Source organism: Phyllobates terribilis, unplaced genomic scaffold (assembly GCF_046119375.1).
Source record: "Phyllobates terribilis strain yellow unplaced genomic scaffold, ASM4611937v1 Scaffold_5__5_contigs__length_657084704, whole genome shotgun sequence".
Taxonomy (NCBI): Eukaryota; Metazoa; Chordata; class Amphibia; order Anura; family Dendrobatidae; genus Phyllobates; species Phyllobates terribilis.
In genome coordinates this window covers 48,727,989-48,752,282 of record NW_027362765.1, presented here as the reverse complement: position 1 = coordinate 48,752,282, position 24,294 = coordinate 48,727,989, and the positions used below count along the sequence as shown (strand labels likewise).

Below are 24,294 nucleotides of genomic sequence, written 5' to 3'. Positions count from 1 at the left end.
ACACATAAGGTGCTGCATGTTCTACCTTGGTTCATTTTATTTAAGTTTTTTTCATGTGGACTAAAAAAAAATAAGATTTTTTTTTATGGTTCCGTTGCCGGATTATACACACGTGGTCAAAATTGTTGGTACCCCTCATTTAATGAAAGAAAAACCCACAATGGTCACAGAAATAACTTGAATCTGACAAAAGTAATAATAAATTAAAAATCTATGAAAATGAACAAATGAAAGTCAGACATTGCTTTTCAACCCTGCTTCCACAGAATTGGAAAAAAAAAATTAAACTCATGAAATAGGCCTGGACAGAAATGATGGTACTCTTAACTTAATATTTTGTTGAACAACCTTTTGAGGCAATCACTGCAATCAACCCATTCCTGTAACTGTCAATGAGACTTCTGCACCTCTTGACAGGTATTTTGGCCCACTCCTCATGAGCAAACTGCTCCAGTTGTCTCGTGTTTGAAGGTTGCCTTTTCCAGAAGGCATGTTTCAGCTCTTTACAAAGATGCTCAATAGGATTTAGGTCAGGGCTCATAGAAGGCCACTTCAGAATAGTCCAATGTTTTCCTCTTAGCCATTCTTGGGTGTTTTTAGCTGTGTGTTTTGGGTCATTATCCTGTAGCCAGACCCATGACCTGCGGCTGAGACCAAGCTTTCTAACTCTGGGCAGCACATTTCTCTCTAGAATCCCTTGATAGTCTTGAGATTTCATTGTACCCTGCACAGATTCAAGACACCCTGTGCCAGATGCAGCAAAGCAGCCCCAGAACATAACAGAGCCTCCTCCATGTTCCACAGTAGGGACAGTGTTCTTTTCTTGATATGCTTCATTTTTCCGTCTGTGAACATAGAGCTGATGTGCCAAAAGCCTGCCAAAAACTTCCATTTTTGTTTCATCTGTCCATAGGACATTCTCCCAGAAGCTTTGTGGCTTGTCAACATGTAGTTTGGCAAATTCCAGTCTGGCTTTTTTATGATTTTTTTTATTTTTTTTTATGATCCACTTTGGATCAAACAACGACGGATGGTGCGATCTGACATTGATGTTCCTTGAGCTTGAAGTTCACCTTTAATCTCTTTAGAAGTTATCATGGGCTCTTTTGTTGCCATTTGTATTATCCCTTCTCCAGGAAGGTTGGCTACAGTCCCATGGATCTTAAATTTCTGAATAATATGTGCAACTGTAGTCACAGGAACATCAAGCTGCTTGGAGATGGTTTTATAACCTTTACCTTTAACAGGCTTGTCTATAATTTTCTTTCTAATCTCCTGAGACAACTCTTTCCTTTGCTTCCTCTGGTCCATGTTGAGTGTGGTACACACCATGTCACCAAACAGCACAGTGAGTATCTGTAACCCTATATACAGGCCCACTGACTGATTACAAGATTGTAGACAGCTGTGATGCTAATTAGTGGACACAACTTGATTTAACATGTCCCTTTTGTCACATTATTTTCAGGGGTACCATCATTTCTGTCCAGGCCTATTTCATGAGTTTAATTTTTTAAAAACTTCTGTGGAAGCAGGGTTGAAAAGCAATGTCTGACTTTCATTTGTTCATTTTCATAGATTTTTAATTTATTATTAGTTTATTCAAGTTATTTCTGTGACCATTGTGGGTTTTTCTTTCATTAAACGAGGGGTACCAACAATTTTGACCACGTGTGTACCACTCTATTTCCTTTTTCTTCTTTTCTGCTCGAGGATACTGGTCCCGAAGAACCATGCCCCGATCAATACTCTAAATCTGTGAACAATTTTCACTACAATTGGTGAGTCAATTGCTTTTTTTCCCTTTTTTCTTCTATTATTCACCACAGCCCCCAATATACAGTTTGATTTCCACCATAGGCTCTTATATAAAATATAATGTCCACCAAAGACCCCCATACAGTATGATGTCCCTCATAACCACCCAATACAGTATGATGGTCATCACAGCTCCCACACTGTATAATGGCCACCTTAGACCTCTACATAGTATGATGGCCTCCACTGCCACCCCACACAATATACTCTCCAATACAACCACCCTACACAGTATGATTGTCCACTACAGCCACCCCATACAGTATGATGGCTCCACCATGGTCCCCCATACAGTCATAATGGTCCACCACAGCCACCCCACACAATATGATGGTCCCCCCACAGTCCCTTATACACTATAATTGTCCATTCCAGCCACCCCACACAGTATGATGATCCCCCCACAGTCCGAATACAAAATGATGATCCCTACTACAACCCACCATATAATATGATGGCTCCCCCCAACACACAGCCCTATTACAGTATGATCGTCCCCCCACAATCTCCTGTATAGTATGATGATCCACCCCATAACCCTCTATATAGTTTGATGTTCCACCTCACAGCCTTTTTAATAGTACGATTGTCTAGCCAACAATCCCCTATATAGTATGATGGTCCCCCAGAGACCCATAAAAATAAAAAAAACTTTATGCTCATCTAAAATAGACAACTTATCCTCGGCAGCCTCCTCTTCCTCTTCTATCCCGTCTCACAGTGAATGCGGGCAATGTGATTGTAACAATTTCACCCCTCAGTTTGTCTTAGGATGCAGTGATTGATAGCTCAGTAGTCCAGCCAGGTGCAGGGGCATGCTGAGCTGTCTGTGTTTTGATTGACAGCTCAGCCATCCAATCTGAGACTGGAAGTTGCTGAGCTCTTAACATGGTCCCTGTTCCCTTGATCACTCAGCTACTTAACTGGCTGGCAGTCCCAGATAGCTGCCAGCCGTAGCTTCAGCTTAGTGTGGTTTGTTTTCTCTGTGCCTAGTGCTTTGCTTGTTGCTCTATTGCTGCCTGACCTTGGACTTTGTTCTGACCATTAGTTCTTTTCACCCCTTTGCCCTGATCCGCTATCCTCCTGGTATTTTGACCACGGACCGTTTTCTGACTACACCTTTGTCTATTCCCTCTGTTTATGATGTACCCTCCTGCTATTGACCTCGGACTCCTTAACTATCCCAACTCTTGTGAGAAGTGACTCAGTGTCACAGCGATGCAGTTATAACCCTGCATGGTGCTGGCTTCAAGCAGGCCGCAGACGTAAAAGAAGCCCGGGATAAGTGCTGGTAGCTCATTGCTCCGTCTCAACTGTTAACAGTATCGGCGGCCTGAGGATTTCAATGCTGTTTGCAGCGTAGCAGACCATGCGGACCACCTGACATTTTCCGGAATTTCCAGATGGCTAGTCAGGCTTTTTGTCAGGTTATATTTACCTCACATTAAGCTCACCCCACTTTACATTTTTCTCCCATTATTTGGTAAAATTAATGAAAACTACAAATCCCCCCCCCCACCCCCCAAAAAAACCAAGCCCTCATACTACTTTGATGGGAAAAAAAAAAGTATGGTACTTGGAAGAATTGAAGGAAAAGCAAAAATTGTCTCGAATAGGAAGATGTTAAAGGGGTATTCTCATTTCAGAAAGCTCCTGTCCCCCTCTGCATTTTGTTTTAAAAAGAAAATTGTGCTTTACTCACACTTCCCAGTCCAGCGCTGAGTCTTTACTGCTGCTCCCAGGGTCTGTAATTGCCTGCAGTGCTGGTATCAGATTGACAGCACTGCAGGCAATAACTGACCTCAGTGGCTCGTATCAGAGTTAACAGCACAAGAGCTGCTGAGCCCACCTATTGTCCTCAGCGCTGTAGACATGACATCATGTTAAAGTCCAAACAAAAAGAAAGAACACAACATCTACACATTATATCTCCTCATATGTTTCACCTTATTATCTCCAATAATTGTATTATCATATGGAATTCTTTATGATGTTACATCGTAATCTTCTTCCCATTCAGGACCCTATAATATTGGATCCTCTCAGTGGAAATCTTCTATATAAGATAATTTTCCTGATTGACCTGTCAAGGATGGATAGGGACAGGAACAAGATGGCGGAGAGGATATTACACCTCACCCTAGAGATCCTCTTCCGGCTTACTGGAGAGGTGAGAGATTCTGATGACGTCACATTACATCATTCTTATCTATAGGAATAACAGATGGACAGAACTGGAGAGGTGAGGACTCTGTAAATGTCTGTAGTGAGATTTATTAATGTGTCTCTCCATAACCAGGATTTCACAGTAGTGAAGAAGACCTCTAGTGAGCACTGTCAGGCCCCTGTGTCTGAGGGATGGGGAAGACCACTGAGCACAATCACGGGGCCTCCACCTCACCCCCTGATACATGAGGACATCAATGACCAGAAGATCCTAGAACTCGCCTACAAGATGATTGAGCTGCTGACTGGAGAGGTGACACTGCTGGGAATGATGGGACATTATACAGTAACGCTATGAAGGGATCAGGGGAATGATGGTATCATTGTATGTGTCAGGTTCCTATAAGGTGTCAGGATGTCACCGTCTATTTCTCCATGGAGGAGTGGGAGTATTTAGAAGGACACAAAGACCTGTACAAGAATGTCATGATGGAGGTTCCCCAGCCCCTCACACCACCAGGTAATAGACATGATTAAATACTTCCTTGCAGTGAAGTGAGGTTTCTGGAACATCATTCTTTTAAATATATTATCCTATCTGCACATACCCATATCCTCCTCGAACCCCAACATAATGATAATTGTCAATTAGGTCCTTGCTGGGTTTTCCATTGTGAGGAAGAGGTGCTTAGGATGCCCTATTCAATAGAAGAATATGAGGTCTAAAATATTAGTGCTTTCATCCCGAAAGTATTCTCATACACAGACATTAATTAAATATCTTGCAGATTTTCTTCAATACAATGCATTTCAGCCCCGGAATCTAGCTTTTATCAGCGATGTAATGCATATGAGGAAAGCTCTGTCCCAGTCTTGAGGCACATCTTTTTGTTCTTCCTTTTGCTTGGTTGTGAAATATGTTTTATTATGAAATATACAGGATGATTCAAGAATGATGGTGCAAAACTGTAGGTTTGTAGTGAAAGTAGTGACGCACCCCCTGAGCCATGTTCAGGGGATACCCGGAGCCGGATCTGGATAGGGGTAGTAGTCCTTGTGGCGGTGACCCGGTCCGTGCCCAGGGTGTCAAACTAAGTGGCAGTCTATGGCAGTAGATGTTAACTTGGATGTCGACTACGCCACCCGTTGAGTGCGGCTTTGCAGCCGCCGCTGCAGCACAGTCCGCTGAGGCCGGTGGTATGGGTGCAGCGATGATGGTATAACCCCCAACGGGAGGGGTATGGCCTCAGGGCAGCAGGTGAAGATGATGGGGGTTGTGACAGTCAGTAAGAAGAGTCAGAGTCAGGAGATGCAGTTTCAGGGGTTTTACTCACAAGTGTTCTCTCAGTTACTCTGGCCTTGAGTGACCACCCGAGCCGTGCTGCGTCCACCAGGTCCTGGACTCGGCTAACCCCCAGGCAGTTCTGAAGCGTGGTCCTGAGCTCCCTTCTCTCTCTCTGTCTCTGGCCGTTCCCACCAGGGATCCACCTTTGGCCGGCTCCCTCGGGTCTCTTAGTGGTCAAACCTCCTCTGGGTTCCCTGACCCTATGCTTGGTGTGCCTTTCTGGTGGATTTGGTGAGGGTCGTGGCAAATCTTGACCACGACCTCCGGTTCCTGGCTGAGGATAAGTGGCCTCCACCAGTTCGGGTTCCGGTACCCGTGTCCGCCAACCCTTCACCCTTTCTGGTCTGTTTCTGGGTTCTTGGGGTTCCCTCTGTCTTTCTCTCTGGGTCCTTCTTTCTCCTCTCTCCTCTGCAGGCTTGGCTCTGGAGCTGGGCCCAGCCGGAGCCACAGCTCCCTGTCAGCCCTCCTGGCTGAACTCTTCTGCTCTGCTCCTCAGGCTAAAAAGACCCTGTCCTAAGATGGTGCCCACCATATATACTCCCTCTATGTGTGAGCCCAGGTGACTAGCACCCAATGAGCTCCTAGCTTTACCCAGACTACTCCCCCTATCTGCCCCTACACTACTGGGATGTTCCACCCCCCCTCCCACTCCAGCCAGGGACAGACGCTGTCGTACCTGCACATATACTTGGTGGGAGTACCGTAGTTCTGTCCCCCGGAAATGGGATGTATGTAGTGCATGCAGCCTACTGAGCTCAGTCCCACATCCATCCTTACCCGGGAGTGGAATACCACACCTCTGGGTCGAGGTGCAATACCCCTGTAGCAGCCGAGTCCTCAGGGTGCTACATTCCCCCCTGGTAAATCACAGCACGTCCTCGGGCTGTAAAAGAGCAAAAACATAAAACATACAAGCTTTTTAAAGTGCACTACATATAAAATATATAAACAGTAACCTTCAATCATCCCTTTATGGGAGGTACTTCTCTTTTAAAATGTTACGGACACATCATAAAATAATATTAACTCTTTCATCATAATAAAACTTTTCATATACAACATTTTTGACCTCTGGCCACTTGTGCAAATTGTGACCAGGTAAGTGCCACAGTCTCTGGTAGAAAAAACAGTTTCCTATAAAACCGGTAGGGGGCACTTTAGGAAGCGCAACTATTTACAAGGGATATGGCCGCTCTCAGTCCTCGGCCAGTGGGGAAAAAGGGATGGCTGCTCACAGTCCTCAGCCTGTGGGGAGATGGGACACACTGGAACAGTTCACTGGTCCCAACGGGGACTATATTTTAACTAGCAACAGTTATTGTACCTTCACGGGTAACTATTTACAGTTCTCCTACTGTACATCAGTGGCGACGTCCTCCTGCTCCTTCCTCCGTGTACCCTTCAGACCCGTCCGGGTCCTCTTGCTCCTCCTGACACCTCAGCTCTTTCTCTGTCAGTCGGTGTACATGAAGGGCATAGGGTCCTTTGGCACATTGGTGCCGGGTGAAGGTGACCTCATCACCCAGGTAAAGGTCACGACCTCTGTGTCCCTCCGGTAGGTGGGACTCGACATCTCTTCTGGTCACGAAGACGTCGCCGGGGGTGTGATGATCTCTGATGAAGCCCCAACCGTGCTGCAGTTGGAATTTGATTACAGTCCCGATGGCACGGGGACCGTGGGCTGCACGGGGGTTCCTTCGGGTCCGGCTCTTTTGTTCTGCACTCTTTACTTGCAGCCGCTCCTCGCGGACCCGTCTCTCTCTCCGTTCTCGCTCAAAGACTTCCAACTGCTGGCAGCAGCACTCCGCACACTCAGTTGCAGCCGCCCGGGTCTCTTGAGTGAACCCGATGAGGTCTCCTCCTGCGGGGTCCCACTCAAACTGCGCCTCCTCTAACGAGAGCGGGGTCATCTTGACGGGCGCCGGAACCGGGATTAGGGGCTCATCCAGGGGTCTTTCTTTCCGGAGTCGGGGATGGTGGTACTCCGGTGGCCACGCAAAGGGCTGCCCATCCGGGCAAGTGTGTTGGGCAAGCAAGTCTTCACCCAGGTGCGGCACAGTGGAAGTTGAGGGCGCGGTGGTGGCAACGGCGCCCGGGATCACTAGGCCTTGCGACCAGGCTTGGGGTACCCTGAAGGTAAAGGGCACCGTGAAGACGGCGGCGCCCGGGGGCACTCGGCCTTGCGACCAGGCCGGTGGCGTCTCCTGCCTGGCCGCGCTCAGGGTTGAGGCGCGTGACGTCACAGGGGGCGTGGTCGCGGCTCCTGCTTGGGGCCTAGCCTGGAGCGGTAGCGGTGCGGCAACGGGCACGATCAGTGGGACTTCGGGCTCTGCGACGGGGAGCGGGGGTAGGCTTACGGTGGCTGGGCTCGGGGTAGTAACGTCCCCTTTACTTGCCTCCGTCTCTTCAGCTCCCTCTGCGGCGTCGTCTCCGGCCTCCGTCCCTTCTGCATCCTCTTCAGGGGCAGGCGTGCTCCTCGTTGCGGGTGGTGTGCTCCGCTGGCAGGTTCCAGCCTGCTGGGCCATCTCCCTGCTCCACTCCATCAGCGTTTCTCGCTGCACTTGGGCCATCCTCCGTGCGAGGCCCTCCAGCGCGGTCTGTGCACGCTCCCGGTCTCGGGGAAGCTGTGCCAGGATCTCCACCAGGTCTTGTGGGGTGGTTGCTTGCATCAGGCTCCTGACCACAGGGTCTGTGCTGCCTGCCTCTCCCTCCATCTCCGGGTACGGCTCCTCCAGACTTCTCCAGGCTGCACCCATCTTCTCTGTTTTGTTCTGTATCCGCCCCCATTGAGGGCGGTCCTGGGGCAACTTGGTGATTGTCAGTTCCAGGGGCAGACCCCCCACGCTGATGGACATCTCAATCATTGCAGTCTCTGCTGGTGGGGGCGGTCTTCGTTTTTGGCGCCATTCTTGGTCCTGGCCCACGATGGGAGGTGGCCTCTTGCCACCCTCTGGCACGCCCATAATGGCGTCCGCTCTGCCAGGGCGGGAAATCTTCTCAGATGGCGGGAACCGCTTCCCAATGGCGGGAAACTCTGTGGATGGCGGGAAAAGACTGCAGATGGCGGGCAAACGGCGGGAAACGATCCGAGATGGCGTCCGATGGCGGGGACCCTCCGGAATTGGCGGGAGACTTCTTTTTACGGTAAATATGAACTTTTCTTCAGGCACGCAGTACCCGGTGGTTGCGGGCACGTTATCCTGCCGACTACGCCAAAAGTAGACGCACCCCTGGGCCTGTGTCGCGCAGCGTTGCGCATGCGGGAGCTTACCCGGAGCCGGATCTTTTGAGGGTTGTAGTCTCGTGGCGGTGATCCAGTCCGTGCCCAGGGAGTCAAACTAAGTGGCAGTCTATGGCAGTAGATGTTAACTTGGATGTCGACTACGCCACCCGTTGAGTGCGGCTTTGCAGCCGCCGCTGCAGCACAGTCCGCTGAGGCCGGTGGTATGGGTGCAGCGATGATGGTATAACCCCCAACGGGAGGGGTATGGCCTCAGGGCAGCAGGTGAAGATGATGGGGGTTGTGACGGTCAGTAAGAAGAGTCAGAGTCAGGAGATGCAGTTTCAGGGGTTTTACTCACAAGTGTTCTCTCAGTCACTCTGGCCTTGAGTGACCACCCGAGCCGTGCTGCGTCCACCAGGTCCTGGACTCGGCTAACCCCCAGGCAGTTCTGAAGCGTGGTCCTGAGCTCCCTTCTCTCTCTCTGTCTCTGGCCGTTCCCACCAGGGATCCACCTTTGGCCGGCTCCCTCGGGTCTCTTAGTGGTCAAACCTCCTCTGGGTTCCCTGACCCTATGCTTGGTGTGCCTTTCTGGTGGATTTGGTGAGGGTCGTGGCAAATCTTGACCATGACCTTCGGTTCCTGGCTGAGGATAAGTGGCCTCCACCAGTTCGGGTTCCGGTACCCGTGTCCGCCAACCCTTCACCCTTTCTGGTCTGTTTCTGGGTTCTTGGGGTTCCCTCTGTCTTTCTCTCTGGGTCCTTCTTTCTCCTCTCTCCTCTGCAGGCTTGGCTCTGGAGCTGGGCCCAGCCGGAGCCACAGCTCCCTGTCAGCCCTCCTGGCTGAACTCTTCTGCTCTGCTCCTCAGGCTAAAAAGACCCTGTCCTAAGATGGTGCCCACCATATATACTCCCTCTATGTGTGAGCCCAGGTGACTAGCACCCAATGAGCTCCTAGCTTTACCCAGACTACTCCCCCTATCTGCCCCTACACTACTGGGATGTTCCACCCCCCCTCCCACTCCAGCCAGGGACAGACGCTGTCGTACCTGCACATATACTTGGTGGGAGTACCGTAGTTTTGTCCCCCGGAAATGGGATGTATGTAGTGCATGCAGCCTACTGAGCTCAGTCCCACACTCCATCCTTACCCGGGAGTGGAATACCACACCTCTGGGTCGAGGTGCAATACCCCTGTAGCAGCCGAGTCCTCAGGGTGCTACAGTAGCATCAGTAGTAAATGACCAGTGAAAGAAAATCAAAGCAAAACTTGCTCATAACAACCAACCACAGTACAGCTTTCATTTTTCAAGAGCCGAATTTAAAGTGTACTTTCATAATGTGACATATGATGGCGACGTTGAAGCCAAAACAAAAAGCTTTTTGCATGTTGGAATTTGCAAGAAGAGGGTCTGTTGTGACAGACAGTACAACAAAACTTGGACAATATGTTTGGCACACGTGCTCCTCGTGGAAACTACATTTTGCATTGGGTGAATCAATTCAAACTCACTGGATGCTTATATAGTCCTGCTCATCATTATTGGCACCCATGAAGTTTAAATACATAATGTGGAATATCTCTTGAAAAAATGAATCAAGTGAAACAGTTTTTTGTATAGGGCACTCGTGTTAAATACAAAACAGCAAAGGATAAACAATTTAAAGCAAAAAACAATGGGAGGAAAAAATAGAAAAGCCTAAAGCTTGCTGTGACATTGGTATTTGCACCCTTTACATTAATTTAGTATGGAAACACATTTTGACTCGCCTGTGGTAAATCATAAAAGAGATTCTCCTGTCATTAATTATCGGTGCCCATGTGATATGAATTAGCCAATGAATGATGACTTCAGTGTTTTAATAAGTCACATGGTAGGCCCAGTTCCTTTGTAACTATGGTGAAGACAAAGGAGCTGTCTGAGGACATCAGAACTGCTCTTATTAGCAAACACAAGACTTCCACAGGGTATAAGGCCATCTCCAAAGACCTTGGTATCCCAGTTTCAACAGTGCACAATGTTATCAAGAAGTTTGTCAAGTATGTTACTGTTAAGACCTCCCTGGATGTTGGGGAAAGAGGAAAATTGACAAGAGATGTCTACGAAGGTTGGTGTGAATGGTGGAAAAAATACCACGTCAAACATCCAAGGGCTTGAAGGCCAACCTGGAACAGTCAGGGGTCATGGTTTCAACAAGTACCATATGCCGCACACTAAACCAAGTAGAGCTTTATGGGCAAAGGCCAAGGGAGAAACAAATGCTGAAGAAAATACATAAAAAGGAACTGCTGATCTTTGCCAAAGAGTACCTTGACAAACCAGAATCCTTATTGGAAAATGTCCTGTCGGCAGATGAAACAAAAATAGAGCTTTTTGGCAATGCAAAGAAACAGTTTGTTTACAGATGGCGTAATGAAGCTTATAAGGAAAAGAATACCTTACCAACACTTAAGCATGGTGGAAGATCCATCATGCTGTGGGGTTGCTTTGCTGCATCTGGTACTGGAGGCCTTTACCGTATCACAAGAATCATGAAATCAGAGAATTATGAAGAGATTTTAGAGCGAAATGTCCTACCCAGTGTAAGAAAACTTGGTTTGAGTCGAGCATCATGCGTTCTCCAGCAAGACAATGACCCAAAGCACACATCCAAAAGTACACAGGAATGGTTGAAAAAGAAAAAATGGACTGTTTTAAAATGGCCAGCAATGAGTCCTGACCTCAATCTCATTGAAAATCTTTGGGGTGCGCTGATATCTTCCATTGGGAAAAAGAACCCTCCAAGCATTCAAGAGCTTGAACAAACTGCAAAGGAAGAGTGGGAGAAAATTCCAGCTGAGAAGTGCAAGAAGCTTATAGATGGCTACAAGAAACGTTTGGAGGCTGTCAGCAATACACACAAAACACAGCTGTCAGCAATGCCAAAGAGTGTGCAACCAAGTATTAATTAGGGGTGCCTTTATTGCTGCACATGCTGTTCATTACGTTTCTTCTTTGAAATTGCAACATGGAAGTTGAAAAACAATGTTTTTTGTATTACTTTGGGCCACTAATTTAAAAATCCTGAGGATATAACTTTGGTACATTTCCATTTATTTCTGAAGATATTGTAGAGTTTATGAAAAAAATGAAGGGGTGCCAATAATGGTGAGCAGGATTGTATCATGGGAAAAGTTCAGACTGGCCAAAGACTTCTGGAGTGAATGAACAGCATCCAAGCATCCAAATATATGAGCGTGAGTTCTAGAATGTCAAGCAGACTATGGAACTACATTTGCCACAAACAACGCTATGGCGTATCTTCTGAAAATGTCTGTGTTGTAAGCAATTGTAAGAAATGCTACTCACTTGGGTGCGTCGGGAGGCAAAACAGGAAGCGTTTCCATTTACATGTCTATGTCGGTTTATTGCTTCATAAACCGTCCACAAGCAAACGGAATATAAACAGCCTTCAGTGTAGGCAAAACAAAGAAAAAATAGTCCTTTAGACGAAGTCTCTTGTTACCCAGTCCTGGTCACACAGGCTGGATAGCATCCAGTACACCGGCTCAGTCTGGAAATAACACACAGGAGGCCTTCTCTGTCCATACACAGACCATGTGCCAAATAATAGACTCCATTTTAACCTCTTTACCACACCCAGAGGTGAGGTATGTGGGCAGCCAGACATGCCCGTCTCTCAGGCTGCCCGTAAAACCTGGCCCAGATGCACCAAACAATCCTCTTAGTGCTTTGTGCACTAGAGCAATACTCCAGGATTGCATCACAGATGACAACCATCTCTGAGATACATACCTCCCCATCAACTGTATGTCCGGTAGCTGTCTTACCAAATACAGATCGCATCATCTTCACAAGATGAAACCAAATAACCACCCATTGACTTGCAGAGCTGATTGGAAGTAGATGAAATCGCTGGGAGGCTGGTGTTCAGTGATGGGGCTACTTTTTACGTCAGTGAGGTCATTCGCCCCAATGTTAGAATTTGAGCGCTTATCGAACACATGAGGGACTCACCCAAAGTAAATGTGTTCTGTGCAATGAACAGGCACTAAGTCTATGGACCCTTCTTTTTTGCTGAGCATTGTGTCACTAGCTACTCCTATCTGGGGATGTTAAAGGAATGACTTATTCCAAATATGGCCCACGGTTGGCGGATATTTTATCATCAGAATGGTGCATTTGGATGTTTACTGATACCTAAATTAAACTCTACTGGACCGTTGGATCTGCCTCGCTAGACATGATTCACCAATGTTGCGCTTGCCTCCACAATCACCAGGTGTAACATCATAGTAACATAGTAACATAGTTTGTAAAGCCGAATAAAGACTTGCGTCCATCAAGTTCGACCTGTTAGTTCTGTAATTGCTAAAGTTGATCCAGAGGAGGGCAAAAACCCCAAATGATTTGGCCAATCTTCACCTGAGGAAAAATTCCCTCCCGACTCTGAAACCAGCAGTCAGAATAAATCCCTGTATCAACCTACTATTTTATTTTATTTTTAAGTATACGCTGAAATCTGCCTGGTATCTAGAAATGCATCCAGTCCCCGCTTGAACTGGTGTAGTGAATCTGACATTACCGTCTCCTCACTCAGTGAATTCCATATTCTCACTGCTCTTACCGTAAAGAACCCCTTCCTATGCTGGTGCTGAAACCTTTTCTCTTCCAGTCTTAGTGAATGCCCTCTTGTTACCGTAATATCCCTCCTTTTGAACAAATCCCGGGCAAGATCTCTATACTGTCCCCTAACATATTTGTACACATTTATTATGTCCCCCCTCAACCTTCTCTTTTCCAGGCTGAATAGTCCTAGTTTTGCCAACCTCTCTGGGTATTGCAGTCCCTCCATTCCCTTTATTAATTTTGTTGCACTCCTTTGTACCTTTTCAAGCTCATTTATATCCTTTCTATATATTGGGGCCCATAACTGAGCACAGTACTCCAAGTGTGGTCTGACCAGTGCTTTGTACAGTGGAAGAACAATGTTCTCATCCTTTGCAGCTATACCTCTTCTGATACATCCCATTACCCTGTTTGCCCTTACAGCAGCGGCCTGACTTTGGGCACTCCAATTTAGTTTGCTATCAATCAAGATGCCCAAGTCCTTCTCGATCTCAGAATTCCCCAATGATTTCCCATTCAGTGAGTACTGGTGACTTCCATTTTTCCTTCCCATATGTATGACCTTACATTTCTCCTCGTTAAACCTCATTTGCCATTTAATGCTCCACCTACCCAGCTTATCCAAATCCCTCTGTGGGTCTGCACTGTCCTCTTTTGTATTAATTGTTTTACATAACTTTGTGTCATCTGCAAATATTGATATTTTACTATTTATCCCGTTGACTATGTCGTTAATAAAGATATTAAATAACATTGGGCCTAGTACAGACCCCTGTGGTACCCCACTAGTGACGCTTACCCAATCTGAGAATATTCCATTTATAACCACCCTCTGCCTTCTATCCTTTAGCCAGTTAGCTACCCACTTGCAGACATTTTCCCCCAGCCCCATCATTCTCATTTTGTATACCAACCTATTATGTGGCACGCTATCGAACGCTTTTGAGAAGTCGAGATACACGACATCCACTGGTTCCCCCTGATCTAATCGAGAGCTAACCTCCTCGTAGAAGTCAATCAGGTTTGTTTGGCAGGAGCGATTCCTCATGAATCCATGTTGGTTCGGGATTAAAAGATTATTAGCATCAAGATGCTCCGTAATTGCCTCTTTAATGAAGCTTTCAAAAATTTTGCCCACAACGGACGTCAGACTCACCAGCCGATAGTTTCCGGCGTCACTTTTCGCTCCCTTTTTGAATATTGGCACTACATTCGCCTGTCGCCAATCAAGTGGTACAGACCCAGTCTCAACAGAGTCCTTAAATATAAGATATAACGGTCTGTCTATCACATTACTTAGTTCCCTTAGTACCCGTGGGTGTATGCCATCAGGTCCTGGTGATTTGTTTATTTTAATGTTACTGAGGCGTTTCTGTACCCCAGCTTGGGTTAGATTAGTCATACTTAGTGGAGGATTAAGCTTGTCACTTCTCATTTCTCCTGTTAGTTCTATTTCCTTTGTGAAAGTTGTTGAAAAAAAATTATTTAATAGATTAGCTTTATCCTCATCTTTCTCTATGATTTTGCCTTCCTCACTTTTTATCGGTCCAATATTATCCGATTTAATCCTTTTACTATTTATATACGTAAAGAACAGTTTGGGATTTGATCTACTTTCCCTAGCAATACGTCTCTCTGTTTCCTCCTTCGCTATTTTTATTTGTTTTTTACAGGTTCTCGTTTTTTCCTTGTAACACATTATTGCCTCCTTGCTGTTTTCCTGTTTTAATCTCTTGAATGCCTCTTTTTTGCTATTTAACGCCCCTTTTACGTTCTTATTCAACCATATTGGTTTCCTCTTATTTCTGGCCCTTTTATTCCCATACGGTATATACCTCTCGCACTGAGTATTCAGAATTCTTTTGAAGGTTTCCCATTTACTATTCGTATTCCATTGATTAAGTACTTTGTCCCAGTCAATAAGTTGAAGGTTTTCTATCAGCTGATCAAACTTCGCCCTCCTAAAGTTTAATGTTTTTGTTGTTCCCTTATTGATAACCCTACTGAAGGGCATTTTGAAGTCGATAATATTATGGTCGCTATTACCTAGGTGCCCCCCTATCTGTACCTCAGTTATTCTATCAGGCCTATTAGTCAATATTAAGTCCAACACGGCCTTCCCTCTCGTTGGTTCCTGCACTAGTTGGGAGAGATAATTATCCTTAATATTTGTCAAGAACCTTTTTCCTTTCTGAGATCTACAGGTTTCTGTTTCCCAGTCAATATCCGGGTAGTTGAAATCCCCCATTACAATCACTTCATTATGTTTTGCTACTTTGTCTATTTGTTCTAATAGCAGATTCTCATTCTCCTCTGTTATATTTGGTGGCTTATAGCAGACCCCCAGTAATATTTTATTATTATTTTTTGCCCCCTCTATCTCTACCCACATGGACTCGACCCCCTCTTCTCCCTCTCCTATATCTTCCCTTAGTCTGGGTTTTAGACATGACTTTACATATAAGCAGACTCCTCCGCCTTTCCCCTGTTTCCGGTCCCTTCTAAATAAACTATAATCTAATAAATTTACCGCCCAGTCGTAGCTATCGTCTAGCCAAGTCTCTGTTATACCTACGATGTCATACCTCTCCTCCGATATAAGCGCCCGCAGCTCATCCGCCTTATTGGTCAGGCTTCTTGCGTTGGTCAGCATGCAAGATAAAACTTTGGGGTTATTTAGCATCCTATTCTTCTCTAACGATCTAACTGTACTATCCCCACCCCCCTCTCCACCCTCATTATATTCACTTCTCCCCTTCCCCCTTGCTTGCCTCACATCCCACCTACTTCCTTGGTTCCCCCCCTCCGTCTCTAGTTTAAAAACTCCTCCAACCTATTAGCCATCTTCTTCCCCAGCACCGCTGCACCCTCCCCATTGAGGTGCAGCCCGTCCCTACGGTAGAGCCTGTAGCCGACCGCGAAGTCGGCCCAGTTCTCCATGAACCCAAACCCTTCTGCCTTGCACCAAATCTTTAGCCACTTATTCACCTCCCTAACTTCCCGTTGGCGCTCCTGTGTGGCTCGCGGGATTGGTAGTATTTCTGAGAAAACTACCTTGGAGGTCCTTGCCCTAAGCTTCCTACCTAGGTCCCTGAAATCATTTTTAAGGACCCTCCATCTACCACTCACTTTGTCATTGGTGCCGATGTGGACCATGACCGCTGGGTCTTCGCCAGCCCCACCCAGTAACCTGTCAACCCGATCCGCGATGTGCCGGACTCGAGTGCCAGGGAGGCAGCACACCGTTCGGCGATCCCGGTCTTTGTGACAGATTGCCCTGTCTGTCCCCCTAATAATAGAGTCACCCACTACCAGAACCTGTCTTGCCTGCCCTACACTTCCCCCCTCCCCCTCATTACTGGAGCATACACTCCCCCGGCGGTCAGAGGATCTGTCGTGCTCCAATAATGCCGGTTCTGAACCAGCCTTCCTATACTTCTTCCCTCTATCCCTCCTAACTGTTATCCAGCTCCCTGCCTGTTCAGCCTGCACTTCCCCTCTATGCTCCACCCCCAGTATTGACCCATTGAGTGTCTGCTCGGTGAGCAGCAAACTCCGTTCCATGTTGTCGATGCTCCTCAGTACCGCTATCTGAGCACTTAGATCCAGAATTTGGGCTTCCAAGTGCACGATATGCTCACATCTCTCGCAGCAGTATGGATCCTCGAGCGGTTGCTCACGGAATGCATACATTGCGCAAGATGTACACTGCACGGCTCCGGCCAACATGGACGTCATTCTAAATATGGGGATACAGTCAGTATATATATACACAAGTACAAAACACAATTATTTATATATAGGTGTATGGACGGGGATCAATTAGGGATGTGCAAGTGTATCAATTAGATACCGGCGGGGGATCAGTTAAGTATGGACGGGGGTCAATTAAGTATCAAGTATGGACGGGGGAATCAGATAAGTAGGTCAGGTGGATTAATTAAGTAAAAAGTAAAGTAAAGAAAGAATGAAATACAGTCAGCAATTCAGTCCTAAGTCCTCCCTTCCAAACTCCCTGAATCCAAAGTCACTGAAAAACAAGTCACACACTTACTTTCGTTCGCACTTACGCTCCGGACACACGCAGCTCGTTCACACTCGCAAACTAAGAAATTTAAAGAGTTTTTTTTTTTTTTTTTTTCCTTTTCCAGCAATGTACCCTTCACCTCAATGCACTTCCAATGCACATCCTGCAGCTTCATTCTGTGGGGCTAAATCAAGGAATCAGGCTGCGTGCCCACTATGCGTTTTTCAAGTGTTTTTGTCGCAGAATTTCCGCAGCGAAAACACTTGGTAATACGTGCCCCATGGTCCCCAATGATAATCCGCATGTGCTATGCACATGCTGCGGAAATTTCCGCTGCGGATTATCATTGCGGAAAAATACGCAGCATGTCCATTAATTTTGGGGACACGCAGCGTAATTGCCGCCATTGACTTGCATTGAATTGCATAATATCCGTATGAGCACATGTGCATAAGCAGATATTATGCGATTCAATGTGCGGATAGTACCCGGGTCTGGAGAAGAGGAGATACCATAGAACCTGTTAAAAAAAAGAATTTAAAATAAAAAATAAAGATTATACTTACCTTCCGATGGCCTCCGGTGTTTTCTCCGCTGTGTCCGGTCTGTTGTATGGGTCACGTTGGCGGTCACGTGACCTGTCACATGACTAAATGACACCATGGCAGGTCCTTTCACACCACCGCGAGCCATACAACAGACTGGACATAGCGGAGAAAACACCGGTGGCCATCGGAAGGTAAGTATAATCTTTATTTTTTTTTAACTATTACTTTGTCACACCGGTTGTATGGATTTATATAGTGTGACCAAGTTGTCAAGCACTTTTCCAAGTGATGCTAAAATCGCTTGGAAAGCGCTTGACACCCGCATGCAGAAATGCATGTGAAGAACGCTTCACAAACGCTTCTACCTGGCAGGAAAAACGCATATAAAATCCGCATGCGTTTTTCCTGCCAGGGAGAAGCGGAAAAAATATGCCGCATTTCTGCATCGTGGGCACTTAGCCTCAGTGTATCTGCCCTCTGTCTTTCTTCAGGCAAAGGATTTTAACTCCTTGAGACAATGCGTCACTGAAACAGTGGATATCTGAAGATTTGCTAGCACATGTCTAGACAGAACTGGACTACCACCTAGATACAGTGGGTACGAAAAGTGTTCAGACCCCTTTAAATTTTTCACTCTTTGTTTCATTGCAGCCATTTAGTAAATTCTAAAAAGTTCATTTTTTTCTCTCATTAAGGTACACTCTGCACCCCATCTTGACTGAAAAAAAAGCAGAAATGTAGAAATGTTTGCAAATTTATTAAAAAAGAAAAACTGAAATATCACATTGTCATAAGTATTCAGACCCTTTGCTCAGTATTGAGTAGAAGCACCCTTTTGAGCTAGTACAGCCATGAGTCTTCTTGGGAATGATTCAACACGTTTTTTACACCTGGATTTGGGGATCCTCTGCCATTTTTCCTTGCAGATCCTCTCCAGTTCTGTCAGGTTGGATGGTGAACGTTGGTGGACAGCCATTTGAAGGTCTCTCCAGAGATGCTCAATTGGGTGTAGGTCAGGGCTCTGGCTGGGCCAGTCAAGAATGGTCACAGAGTTGTTCTGAAGCCACTCCTTTATTATTTTAGCTGTGTGCTTAGGGTAATTGTCTTGTTGGAAGGTGAACCATCGTCCAAGTCTGAGGTCCAGAGCACTCTGGAAGAGGTTTTCATCCAGGATAACTTTGTACTTGGCCGCATTCATGTTTCCTTCAATTGCGAACAGTTGTCCTGTCCTGCAGCTGAAAAACACCCCCATAGCATGATGCTGTCACCACCATGTTTCACTGTTGGGATTGTATTGGGCAGGTGATGAGCAGTGCCTGGTTTTCTCCACACATACGCTTAGAATTATCACCAAAAAGTTCTATCTTCATCTCATCAGACCAGAGAATCTTATTTCTCATAGTCTGTGAGTCCTTCATGTGTTTTTGAGCAAACTCTATGCAGGCTTTCATATGTTTTGCACTGAGGAGAGGCCTCCGTCGGGCCACACTGCCATAAAGGCCTAACTGGTGGAGGGCTGCAGTGATAGTTGACTTTGTGTAACTTTCTCCCATTTCCCTACTGCATCTCTGGAGCTCAGCCACAGTGATCTTGGAGTTCTTCTTTACCTGTCTCACCAGGGCTCTTCTCCCACGATTGCTCAGTTTGGCTGGACGGACTGGTCTAGGAAGAGTTCTGGTGGTCCCAAACTTCTTCCATTTAAGGATTATGGAGGCCACTGTGCTCTTAGGAACTTTGAGTAATGCAGAAATTATTTTGTAACCTTGGCCAGATATTTGCCTTGCCACCATTCTGTCTCTGAACTCCTTGGGCAGTTCCTTTGAGCTCATGATTCTCATTTGGTCGGACATGCACTGTGAGCTGTGAGGTCTTATATAGACAGGTGTGTGCCTTTCCAAATCAAGTGCTATCAGTTTAATTAAACAGAGCTGGACTCCAATGAAGGAGTAGAACCATCTCAAGGAGGATCACAAGGAAATGGACAGCATGTGACTTAAATATGAGTGTAAATATGAGCAAAATGTCTGAATACTTATTACCATGTGATATTTCAGTTTTTCTTTTTTAATAAATTTGCAAAAAATTTTACATTTCTGTTTTTTTTTCAGTCAATATAGGGTGCTGAGTGTACTTTAATGAGAAAAAAAAATGAACTTTTTAGAATTTACCAAATGGCTGCAATGAAACAAAGAGTGAAAAATTTAAAGGGGTCTGAATACCCACTGTATCTGCTAAGTCACCAATGGAAATCACTTTGATCCTCTGTAGTGTATAGGTTGTATGACTATCCATGGCATTAAATTTGTGTAGTATTCTCTTGGTTCTGAATACCAAAGCTATAATTTTTGCCCCATATATTTTGAATCACCCTGTATTATGAAATGGAACTAGAAATCCCGTTTTAGCATATGATAATAGCTACATGGCTGTGTTAGCTTTTGTCCTCAAATGCAGACATCTTCTTTACCAAGTGCTCCTGTGTTCTCTATGTTAGCACCATTGCCAGACATCTCTCACTGATTGCATGCCGAGGTGTGTAAGTGCATGAATTTCTGCATGTGGTGCTCCTACTCGATACTGAATACAGTAAATTGAGATATTTTGACAGTTTTGTTTCCATTTTTTCATAATTTGCACATCTTTAACACTTTTATCGATTCTGTGGTTTTCAGAATTCCATGACTTTTCCTACTTTTGTGTTTCAATATTGAGAAGTGTAATGTCATTGAAATACTAAAGGTATTCAAGAAACTCAGTTTTATTTTTGGCAGGTGACTGTATGAGGAACTCCAAGGGACAAATGATATCTACAGATCTGAAAGCAGATGATTGTCATATACTACAAGAGCATGCTATTATCCCAGATACATTTCCAACCCTTCACAGCAAAGATGTACCAACTAAACGTTTACCACAGGGCCTATCTTCTGATTCATCACAGACTGTTAAGCAAAATGAAAATAAAAGAATGGATGTTAAACATCAAAGATCTCACGCAGCGAAAACTCCATATTCATGTTCTGAATGTGGGAAATATTTTACATATAGGTCAAAACTTGTTTCACATCAAAGAATTCACGCAGGAGAAAATACATTTTCATGTTCAAAATGTGTGAAAAGTTTTGACCGGAAGTTGAGTCTTGCTATGCATCAGAGAATTCACAAAAGGGAAAAGTCATTTTCATGTTCAGAATGTGGGAAATGTTTTGCTAAGGAAGTGAGTCTTGTTATACATGAAAAACGTCACGCAGAGGAAAAGCCATTTTCATGTTCAGAATGTGGAACGTCTTTTAGCCAGAAATCAAGTCTTGTTGCGCATCAGAGAATTCACACGGGGGAGAAGCCATATTTATGTTCAGAATGTGGGAAATGTTTTAACCAAAAATCACATCTTGTTACACATCTGAGAAGTCACACAGGGGAAAAGCCATATTCATGTTCAGAATGTGGGAAATGTTTTATCCAGAAATCACATCTTGTTACACATCAGAGAAGTCACACAGGGGAGAAGCTATTTTCCTGTTCGGAATGTGGGAAATGTTATGGGGCTAAAATAAATCTCATTATACATCAGAGAAGTCACATAAAGGAGTAGTCATTTCTATGTTTAGAATAAAGAAAATGTTTTACTGGGACAACCAGTTTTTTGACCCCCAACGATTCACACAAGAGCAAAGCCATGTTCATGTCCATAATGTGGGAAATGTTCTGTCTACAACAAACATATTCTCAACCTTTGTTAACATTTGCATTTCAAACATTGGAGGGTGCCAACTATGTTGTATGACCATCACCCGAATGTGAGACAATCAGAACCAGCACTAATAGCAACATATTAACCCCTTAAATGCATCAGTAAATTGTTACAATTACAATGAAGTGGTTTGATATAGGGGGGCATTCTTTCCATCACCTATCACCCACTGGCTTCCATTGTGTTGTCAAGACATCCAGAAGCTGTGTTACAATACAGTTTGATTTCATAGGAAATCATTTATTTTTTTAAGAGACTGCAATATTGTATGAGAAATTGCATGTTAAAGTTCTTTTAGGTTAACTATAAAAAAAAAAATTGTAAAAAAAAAGGTTGTTTTTTTAGATATAAAAAATGCAAAAATATTAAAGTTCAAATCACCCCCCTTTTCCCAAAAACATAAATGAAAATTGCTAAATGTATCAATTTCTTTATTGTATTTTTCTAATAGTATATACTTCTCTTTATGTGCCAGCTGCATTCCAGCTTTACAAATTGTGTTTTTGTTTCAGAAACTGATAGCATGTTCTCCAAGATGCTGATCTATAGATCAGATAATTTCACAAAAACCAGACACTTCCAAGTCTTTTGAGACAGAATGATCCATGAAAACTACTAATTATTTATGTCGTTTGTGTATTGTTTAATTATTACTGGTGTGCAACATTATGTGCTGAAGACCAGTGGCTGTGAGTCAGAATATTGCTTTAAATACTGTACTCTTTTGTAGCAGGTCAGATCACTTTCTCCTATTCTTAGGGGTCTCAGTATACGTCTTTTTTTAGTATTTTTATAGATCTTTTTAACTAACTTTTATTGTAAATAAATTACCTTTTTATTCAAATCACCTGTGAAGACTGTATCTCTTTGCTAGGAAATACAGTTTTCCATGTCAAGGGGCATCACTTCCATCAGCTATTGCCATCTGGTTACTATAGTGTTGTCTAAGCAGCGGGAGGCTGTATTCCGAAGAAGCCTTTTCTGTAGCTGCATAGGCTTGAGAGCCAACTACCAATTAAGTAAATCTGGTGATGTGCATCTCTGTAATGAGGAGGGGTGTTGTCTAATGACATCAACACCCTATATAAGGTGTGCTTAATTATTAGGCAACTTCCTTTCCTTTGGCAAAATGGGTCAGAAGAGAGATTTGACGGGCTCTGAAAAGTCCAAAATTGTGAGATGTCTTGCAGAAGGATGCACCAGTCTTGAACTTTCCAAACTTTTGAAGCGTGATCACCGAACAATCAAGCGTTTCATGGCAAATAGCCAACAGGGTCGCAAGAAGCGTGTTGGCCAAAAAAGGCGCAAAATAACTGCCCATGAATTGAGGAAAATCAAGCGTGAAGCTGCCAAGATGCCATTCACCACCAGTTTTGCCATATTTCAGAGCTGCAACGTTACTGGAGTATCAAAAAGCACAAGGTGTGCGATACTCAGGGACATGGCCAAGGTAAGGAAGGCTGAAAAACGACCACTTTGAACAAGAAACATAAGATAAAACGTCAAGAATGGGCCAAGAAATATCTTAAGACTGATTTTTCAAAGGTTTTATGGACTGATGAAATGAGAGTGACTCTTGATGGGCCAGATGGATGGGCCAGAGGCTGGATCTGTAAAGGGCAGAGAGCTCCACTCCGACTCAGACGCCAGCAAGGTGGAGGTGGGGTACTTGTATGGGCTGGTATCATCAAAGATGAACTTGTGGGACCTTTTCGGGTTGAGGATGGAGTGAAGCTCAACTCCCAGACCTACTGCCAGTTTCTGGAAGACAACTTCTTCAAGCAGTGGTACAGGAAGAAGTCGGTATCGTTCAAGAAAAACATGATTTTCATGCAGGACAATGCTCCATTACATGCATCCAACTACTCCACAGCGTGGCTGGCCAGTAAAGGTCTAAAAGAAGAAAAAATAATGACATGGCCGCCTTGTTCACCTGATCCGAACCCCATAGAGAACCTGTGGTCCATCATAAAATGTGAGATCTACAGGGAGGGAAAACAGTACACCTCTCGGAACAGTGTCTGGGAGGCTGTGGTGACTGCTGCACGCAATGTTGATCAAAAACAGATCAAGCAACTGACAGAATCTATGGATGGAAGGCTGTTGAGTGTCATCATAAAGAAAGGTGGCTATATTGATCACTCATTTTTTTGGTTTTTGTTTTTGCATGTCAGAAATGTTTATTTCTAAATTTTGTGCACTGATATTGGTTTACCTAGTGAAAATAAACAAGTGAGATGGGATTATATTTGGTTTTTATTAAGTTGCCTAATAATTCTGCACAGTAATAGTTACCTGCACAAACATATATCCTCCTAAGATAGCCAAATGTAAAAAAAAAAACACTCCAATTTCCAAAAATATTAAGCTTGGATATTTATGAGTCTTTTGGGTTGATTGAGAACATAGTTGTTGATCAATAATAAAAATAATCCTCTAAAATACAACTTGCCTAATAATTCTGCACACAGTGTATACGGTATATATATTATATATAATACAATATGAAAAGACACAAAAAATGTATATTTACTTCCATTTTCTGAGAAACCTAAATAAAAAAAATGCTGAGTTAATCAATTTCTGTATCGTATTAATACTATGGCATATATGTATAATTGCTTTTTTTCTCGTATGTGTTATGCACCTGTCCCAGATCAGTGCTTTGCTTCCTTCAAGTTGGTCCACTAAACTCTGTTGTGCTCCATGTTGGGCTTTGCAGATGGCCCAGCATGATCCCATGTGATTATCTGCCTGGGTGTTAGAACTAGTGTTGAGCCACCCCC

At 44.6% G+C, this 24,294-nt stretch overlaps 1 protein-coding gene across 4 annotated transcripts in view; it reads left to right on the top strand.

The window, feature by feature from the left end:
- Positions 1–24,084, top strand: part of LOC141271926 (uncharacterized) — a 65,246-nt gene extending 41,162 nt beyond the window's left edge. Inside the window, exons 2-6 of one of the 4 annotated variants that reach the window (XM_073682173.1) lie at positions 1,714–1,781; positions 3,839–3,988; positions 4,118–4,297; positions 4,381–4,504; positions 20,511–24,084. In XM_073682173.1, coding sequence (XP_073538274.1) covers positions 3,911–3,988; positions 4,118–4,297; positions 4,381–4,504; positions 20,511–21,349 — 1,221 coding nt within the window. In that variant the 5' untranslated portion in view covers positions 1,714–1,781; positions 3,839–3,910 and the 3' untranslated portion in view covers positions 21,350–24,084. Of the gene's footprint in view, positions 1–1,628; positions 1,782–3,838; positions 3,989–4,117; positions 4,298–4,380; positions 4,505–20,510 lie in introns of those variants that run through there. The other 3 variants (XM_073682175.1, XM_073682172.1, XM_073682174.1) reach the window with 3 other exon arrangements.
- The last annotated feature ends 210 nt before the right edge of the window (positions 24,085–24,294 follow it).